This window comes from Neovison vison, chromosome 5 (assembly GCF_020171115.1).
Source record: "Neovison vison isolate M4711 chromosome 5, ASM_NN_V1, whole genome shotgun sequence".
Lineage (NCBI taxonomy): Eukaryota > Metazoa > Chordata > Mammalia > Carnivora > Mustelidae > Neogale > Neogale vison.
This window is the reverse complement of record NC_058095.1, coordinates 54,811,629-54,819,387: the sequence shown is the minus strand read 5'-3', so window position 1 is coordinate 54,819,387 and position 7,759 is coordinate 54,811,629. Positions and strand designations below refer to the sequence as shown.

Here is a 7,759-nt window from a genome sequence, read left to right as displayed (position 1 = left end):
GATGTGGCTCTTTGCCAGGACATATGGCGTGGGTCTTCTCTAATCTGCCCCTTCCCTGTGAAGACAGGCCTCTAACACTGTCCCAGGTGCCCCATGAAGTCCCCAGATACCCAGAAGGTCCCCCCATGCCTCACTGATGCCACCTGTGGCTCAGGGTTTGTGCTCTGGGAACCGGGTCATAGGCAGAAACGGCCAGTACCTGTCTCCTCCTCTGCAAACACACCAAACGCTTCTACCCCCACTTCTTGAGGAGAGAGGAAACCAGGAGAGCTTCCCTGAAAGGAAACCATGTGAGACGCTCTACTGGCGTGGGGCGGACAGCCACTGCGGACGGAGAAGATGGCACATTACCGAGGCTTCCCGCACGCTGTCTGTGGCAGTCCTGCCCGTGAGAAGAGATGGGTTTTCTTCTTTAGGTTTCTTCCTTTTAGGAGAAAAGGTTGGGTTTTAACTATTTCCCTCTTTTGGACGGAGATGTTGGTATGCCCGAAGCGACACACAAGCCAGGAGAAGAAAGGACTCCAGCTCTACCACTGGCCACTCCCAGGCATCAGGCCCCGGAACGAGCATCCAGACCCCACGGTCCCAGCCCAAGCAGGATCCCAGGCTTGTCCCTGGGGAATAAAAACGCCCTCCCTGAAGTCTGTCCACCTTTTTTTAAGACTGCTTGTTGGTCTTTTCTGGTTAGAGACGACAGCAAGTGGGGCAGGGAGGGGAGATGTAGGGGAGATGTAGGGGAGAGCAGAAGGAAAGGCAGAAACAGAGAGGGGGAGAGAGGAGAGGCTATGCCCCCCGCAGGCCCCCAGCGAGCCCTGGAGCTGTTGGTGAAAGGCCAGTCCCCCAATGCAGCGTCCCCACAGGGCACCTTCCTTTCTGCGTGACCTTTGGGACACCCCTTAGGACTGGCGGGGAGGGGAGGGCCAGGGAGGGTTGGTGTGTCAGACACTCCCACCCTCTCACACTGGGAAGGTGGGCGGTTCTCAAGCCTGGACCTCAGGTGGGTCTGGTTGGCCAAGTGGGGCATGTCTGAGTTGGGGAAGTAGAAGCCACTGAGCAGGCGGCCCTTCCCACATGTTGAGGGCTGAGCCACAACAACAGGCCCTGCACCCCAGGCTCCTGCACAACCTCTTTCCAGTGTGGAGAGGGGAAGGGCAGGAAGAAGGCGGCCCCCAGCCCCACCACCAGAGCAGACCCCTGGCCCCAGACCCAGTCCCTACCACCTGCCACACCCCCCTCTCTCTGCCCCCAGCCCTTGTGGCCCTCCTGGATCCTGGATCCCAGATCCCTCTCCCAGCTCCAGCCCCCCAGACATCCCGAGCCTTACCCTCCCCCTGTCCCCCCTTCCCCATCTCCTGGCTCCCTTGACCCCAGACCCCAGTTGCCTCCCCCCGCACTGACTCCAAGCCCCCCAGGCTCCCATCATACACACCCCCTGCTCCCCCTGGCACCAAAACCTACCTCCTGACTTCCCGGATCTGCAGCCCTGTCCCACTCTAGTTCTGGCCGCCTGGACCCTGGACCCTTGGGCCCCCAATAACACCCACCCTAGCACCCCCCAGCGCCCCTCCTCTTGGACTGAACCCCCATCCCTGGATACCCTTGCCCCTCGGGCCCTGTCAGGATCCCCCACGGATCCCCCAGCCCCTAGCCCCCAGGGACCCCTGCCTAGGGAACCACAGTACTCCAGCACCCAGGTTCCCGAGCCTCTCGCACAGTCCAGACCCCAGGCCCTCCCAGACCTCCAGCTCCAGACCCTCAGACCCTGCATCCCACCTCCAGGGTCCGTGTCTTCTGGCTCCCCAGCCCCAGCCCCAGCCCCCTGGGCCTTGGCCTCAGTCCCTTCCCCAGCTACCCCTGCCCCTCCCTTCACCCTCACCCCTGCCCTCTCTCCCCCTCTCCCCCACGGACCCCTGGATCCTGGACACTCGTACCCCAACCTCCAGTCACCCTCCCATGCCAATCCCCCAGCGCCCTGCCATGCCTGAACCTCGTCTTCCACGCTCAGACATGTGCGCGCGTTGGCGCGCACACACACACACCGGAGCCCAGATCTCTCATGGACCCCAGACCCCCCTGCACCCTCGCACCGCAACCTCCAAGGACCCCGGGACCAGGTCCCCAGACACCCTGGCTCCTCCGCCCCTGGCCCCGGCTACGGGAGCCTTCCGGGACACCCCGCGCCGGGCGGGTCCTGCCCTCTTCACGCACGGTCGGCTGCTCTGAAGACCCCAGGTTTGGGCCCCTGCGCGGCGCGCGCCGGGGATGAGCGGAGGCCCCCGGGGACGAGCAGAGGCCTCGGGGACGAGCGGAGGCCCGGCCGAGCAGGGCGGAGGGCGGCGCGTCACAAAGGCAGCCGTCCGTGGCGCTCATCCCCCGCGAGGGCGCGCGTCCCAGCGGGAGCAGAGTCGGCGTCGGAGCGCAGGAGGCGCGGGCGGAGCAGGCAGGCGGCTCGCGGTCCCCGCAGCCCAAACGGGGCGCAGCGAGCGGGGGGGGGGGCGGCGAGCTGGTAACGGGCCCCTCCGCCTCCCCTTGGAAGCCTGCGTCTTTGGGCACCTCCGGCTGCGGGTGGTGGACCGTCTTTAGGCTTCCTTCCCGGGTTGGCAGCTCTGGGGCTGGTGGGCAGGACTCAGCCCTAGAGCCCTTGGGGTGGGGGTGAGTTGAAATCCTATTTCCGCACTTATTAGGGTGCTCGCTGGGAGCCTTCCTCAGCTCTCTGCTTCCGCATCTGTAAACTGGGCGTCCCCATGCCCCCCATCAGGGGATCCTGCAGAATGTCTTGGCATCGCCACAGGTCCAGCGTCTGCTATGTGCCAGGCACTGTTGGGGCGACTTCCACGCATCAGGCTCATGGAATCCTCCCAACACAGAGGAGCACCATTTTCATCCCTGGTTTGCAGATGTGGAAACTGAGGCACAAGGGAAATTAACTTGAGAACCAGGAATTAACAAGAGAACCCGGGCCCAACCCGCCAAGCTCCCGCGCCTCTGGCTGGCCAGGAGGTTTAGGTGGGGAGGGAGGACATTGCCAGTAAGGACCAGGGCTTGTGGACCACTTGCCACAGCTTTCCCCACCTGCCAGATATGTTCTCCCGACACCGCGCTGTGGCTTCACATATCTGATGATTCCTCCAACCAGTGACTGCCGGATAAAGGCTTCGTGTTGAGCCTGGGGACTGGTCTGGCTTTTCTCAAGCACCTTGCTTCACGCTTAGCCCTGAGGGGCCCCGCCAGGCGCCTTCCATGAATGAAGCAACAGCCCTCCCTCTTCCTTTGTTAAATGTGAAAGGACTGCTCTGAAGAATGAGGCTGTCCCTTGTCTCAGGGGTGACGCAGGCTGGGACAAAGGTTACACTGAGGGAAGACACGGGCGAGAGGGGAAGGGGCAGGCGGCAGGGCAGGCAGTGTCCCTGGGACCCTGCGGATGCCGTGCCAGAGCCCACGGGGAAGTCTGTCTAGATCTGGAGATGGGAGAACCAGCTGGAGGCCGGTGAATGTCTCATGGGCGTGGAGGGAAAGTGTGGGATGGTGAGCACAGGCACAGACCCACGTGAGACACGTCAGAACGGGTCAGTGCGTGTGGGCGGGGACACCAGTGTGGACAAGGACACCAAAGGAGTAAAACCGAAGAGAGTTCTTGCACAAATGTCTGTCCTAAGTTGAGAACTATGTTTAATGTGTCCCTCGGCTCCTGAGGCCTGTCACCGACGTGCTGTGTGACCACAGGCAAGCCCCTTCACCTCTCTGGGCCTCAGTTTCCATCTGTAAAGACACAATTCTCAGAATTCCTCCAGCTTTGCGTTTTTATGAGCTATGATAATCCTGGGCCACTTGGTGGAGTGGCCACTGAAAGCATGACGAAGCGGTAGGGTTTCCACCTGAAGACGGGGGCAGGGGAGTGGTAAAGGGAAGAAGCGTTTTCAGGCCGGGAAACACTGAAAGTGGGTCATGAAGACCTCGGCAGATGGCTTTAGAAATTCCAAGGGCTTGGCTCAGGACTGGCGCTCCCCGGGCCTCCCCAGCCTGGCCGAGGGACCACGTGCAATACAGTGGCCAGCTCAGGCAGCTCAGAGACCTTCCATGGCTCTCCACCTCAGGACCCAGTTTCCAAATCGTGTCCTGCAGGGAACTCACAAACCCACCCACTCCCGCAGTCACGCGGCCCTGGCTCCAAGCTTGGAGCCTGCGCTCTGCTCTGAGCCGTCCTCCTTCCTCTGCCCCGGAGGGCCCTTTCTGTATCTCAAGACTGACCACATCGCTTCCGGACAGGTGACCCTGTGACCATGCCTGGCCCCCTGGGGCCTCAGCTGAGGCTCTCCACCGCTGATGCTTGACCTACTGCTACCCTCTTGGAAGCAAACACAGTCACCAGCAAGCCAGTGATTCTCATCCCAGGAAGGGGGCCCATGTGTCAGGATCCCAAAGCCTTGGGGAGCCCCTGGTGCCCTGAATACGGCCTCTACCCCATTGTTCGGGGCCCCCTGACCCAGGAGCACGTCCTGCGGCTCCAGCTCCCACACTCCCATCCCTTACAAGTGAAGCCCCAAACAACTTTTAGTTCCCTGCATGTGCACACGTCCCAAATTGTCCCCTGCCCGCAGCTCTGTACGATCGTTCCCTCTGGCCAGAGTGCAACGGTTCCTCCTCCAAGCTGGTCGGCCTCGCTGCTCCTATTCACCCTGCAAAGCCCTGCCCGGGGGCCACCTCCTCTGAGCAGCCCTGTCCACTCCCTCCTTCCCCAGACAGAATTAATCACCCCCTTTGTGCCCCCTGCACCGCGAACACGCCCGAGACTTCTCACGTCTCCTGCCGTGCTGTAACTGAGTCCGGGGTGGGACCCCAGGGGGCTCCCCCAGCAAACCGAGTCCTTGCAGGGGTGCCCTGCCAGGCAGCTCTATGACAGACCCCACCTGCACCCACACGGGGCCTGCTACCCACGCGGAGCGCGCATCCCTTCGCTGGGTCTCGTTTCCGCTAGGTGAGTAACGGTTCTTCCTTTCTACTCCCCACAGAAAAGGAGTGACTGCTTTTCTTTCCTCATTTTTGGAAGCCCTGCCTAGCACACGGCTGCTGTGGACACCCCGGTTCCTCGATGGATGAAGACAGCCAGCCACCCCCGCCCCAAGACCAGGGCTGCTGGGCCAGACTGCCCGATGTGTGCCTGCGTCGCGTCTTCTGGTGGCTGGGAGACAGGGACCGGTCCCGGGCCGCGCTGGTCTGCAGGAAGTGGAACCAGACGATGTTCTCAGCCGACCTGTGGCGGTACAGGACCATCACGTTCAGCGGGCGGCCCTCCCGGGTGCACGCGTCTGAGTTCGCGTCCGCGCTCTGGTACGTCAAGAAGTTCGGCCGCTACCTGGAGCACCTGGAGATCAAATTCCTGAACCCGTACAACGCCGTCCTGACCAAGAAGTTCCAGGTCACCATGCGGGGCCTCCTGGCGTGTCTGGGCAAGAACAACAGCCGTCTGAGGTCTCTGTCCGTGCAGCACCTGGAGCTGGACCGCCTGGTCTGGCGCAGCAGCACCCGCAGCTCCTTCCTCAAGAGCCTGAGCTGCTTCCTGAAGAAGGTGGGGAAGCACCTGAGCTGCCTGAGCCTCAAGGGCGCGCGGCTGACCGTGGAGCAGGGCTGTGGGCTGCTGGGCGCCCTGAGTCACCCGCGCGGCCAGAGCGCCGTGTCGCAGCTCAACCTGGAGGACTTCTTCAGCCACCACCTGGCCGTGTACAGCAGCGCACGCTTCCGCAGCACCATGGCCGCCTTCCGCGGCCTCTCGTCCCTCACGCTCAACTACAGCTGCGTGTCGGACGAGCTGCTCGAGGCGCTGTGCCAGAGCAGCGCCGGCACCCTGTGGGCCCTGAACGTCAAGTGCCACATCCATGACCCTCACAGCCAGGTCATCTGGGGCATGTCCTGGGCCAAGCTGGCCAGGCACGCCACCAACCTGAAGGTGAACTTCTTCTTCGAGCGCGTCCTGAAGTACGAGCGCCTGGTACGCATCCTCCTGCCTGAGGTCCCTGTGCGCAGCCTCAGCCTGCGGAGCTGCTACTTCAGCGACCCCGACTGGTCCATGCGGCCCACGCTCACCCACCTCCTGCCCACCTTCCGCCACACTCTGCAGGTGCGTGGGGCCCGGGAGGCCGCGGAGGACGGGCTGCCGCTCAGGTCACCGGTGTCCCCTGTCCCACCCTCCCCACCAGCGAGAGGCTCCCGATGGGGCCGGCATGCTCCCAGAGACCAGCATCCCCCCGCCAAGATCACAGCAGGTGATGGCGGCTCATGTCTGCGTGGGACACAAGGGATTCTCTGGTTGGCTGCCCACCAAGGAAAGCCCCTGCATGCCGCTCTGAGCAAGAAGGGGCCTCCCTGGGGGACGGCAGTCCCCCTCGCAGCTCCCAGCAGCACAGGCATCAGTGAGTCCAAACCAGAGAGACCAAGTCACTGAGGAGGCCAGAGCTGTGGGCTCTTCTCTAACCTGCCAGCTTCCCCGGGGGTTAAATCAGGATCGCTTTGTCCCTCCCAAGGGCCGCACAGAGGGCTGGGTGATTCCTATCAGTCCCTATAAATACCACCAGCAGCAGGAGGGCTGCTCACCTCGCCATTGCCATCCTTCCGCGTGTGGAGGGGCTCAAGGACGGTGGCTGGCCAGTTGGCCATGGGGCTGGGACCAGCGCTGTGGTCTCTGAACCCCAGGTGCCTGCCCCGTCTCTTCGTCTCTTCCCTGGGGACTCTGGACCACAGCAAGCAGGACGACAGGGCTGTGGGGGAGTGACCCAGCCGGGGGTCCCTGCGAGTCCGCCCACCTCCATCCCCACTGGTGCTTTTCCAGAAACTGACATTTGAGTTCAACAACCACCACGAGTCCCTGGACGAGGAGCTGCACCTGCTGGTCTTGTCCTGCCGGAAGCTGCTGTACTTGAAGATCTGGGCTTTCCTGGACGTCAAGTTTGTGGAGCGAGTCCTGAAGAGTCAGGAGGAAGGGCAGTGCGCCCTGCGCACTCTCAAGGTAGGCTCTAGGCCCGGGCTCAGAGCCGGCGCTGGGCAGGCCTTGCTCCCGCCAGAGTCCCGGATGCGCGCCCTGGACTGTGTGCCCAGGGCGGCGGGGGAGGGCAGTGGAGGGGGGCATGTGTTGGCTTCGCCGACGGGAGTCAGGGCTCCCTTCGCCCGCGGCTGGGATGGGTGCGGGGCGCCGGGTGCGGGGAGCGGGGCGGGGACTTGGGGCGCGGGGGTGGGGATGCGAGGAGAGGGGCGTGGACGTGGGGCGCGAGACGCGGGGCGGGGACGCGGGGCTCGGGGCGGGGACGCGGGGACGCGGGGAGCGGGGCCGGGACGCGGGGCCGGGACTCGGGGACTTGGGGCGCGGGATTCCGAGGGCGGCTCCCCCGAGCGCGCCCTGTGTCGGTGCCGGCGCAGGTGAGGATCTACACGAACAGATATGAGACGAACGACGAGGACCGGACGCTGCGCGAGATCCACAGGAAGTACCGGAAACTCATCGACGCGGAGCTCAACTACCTGGTCATCGCGTACCCCATGATGTAGCGAGCGCCCCGAGCGCGTCCCCGGCGCCCCGCCCTCTCCTGCTCACCCGACTCCCTTTTGCGGGTCCCGCCCCGGCCCGCGACCCGCGAAGGCTGCGACCCGCCGTGGCGGGACTTAAAAGTGCTATCTTTACCAGCGACCCGGGCCCGGTGTCTGCTCTGTTGCGCGCGCCCTGTGACTCGGCTTCCTCGCACCCGCCCTCAGGCCCTCTGAGTCGCCCCTC

The 7,759-nt window shown here is 63.9% G+C and overlaps 1 protein-coding gene across 1 annotated transcript; it reads left to right on the top strand.

Moving 5' to 3' along the window:
* Positions 1-5,089: 5,089 nt before the first annotated feature.
* FBXO39 (F-box protein 39) lies at positions 5,090-7,536 on the top strand. The gene is made up of 3 exons (XM_044250547.1): positions 5,090-6,115; positions 6,824-7,000; positions 7,408-7,536. The coding sequence occupies exons 1-3, from the start codon at positions 5,090-5,092 to the stop codon at positions 7,534-7,536; spliced, it is 1,332 nt and encodes a 443-aa protein (XP_044106482.1).
* The last annotated feature ends 223 nt before the right edge of the window (positions 7,537-7,759 follow it).

What these genes read in the sequence shown, in the direction of transcription:
- FBXO39 (XM_044250547.1), top strand. Translation starts at nt 5,090, where the DNA reads ATGGATGAAGACAGCCAGCCACCCCCGCCCCAAGACCAGGGCTGCTGG. An exon ending in CCTTCCGCCACACTCTGCAG is followed by an intron (nt 6,116 to 6,823) that starts GTGCGTGGGGCC and finishes GTGCTTTTCCAG; the next exon opens with AAACTGACATTTGAGTTCAA. An exon ending in GCGCCCTGCGCACTCTCAAG is followed by an intron (nt 7,001 to 7,407) that starts GTAGGCTCTAGG and finishes GTGCCGGCGCAG; the next exon opens with GTGAGGATCTACACGAACAG.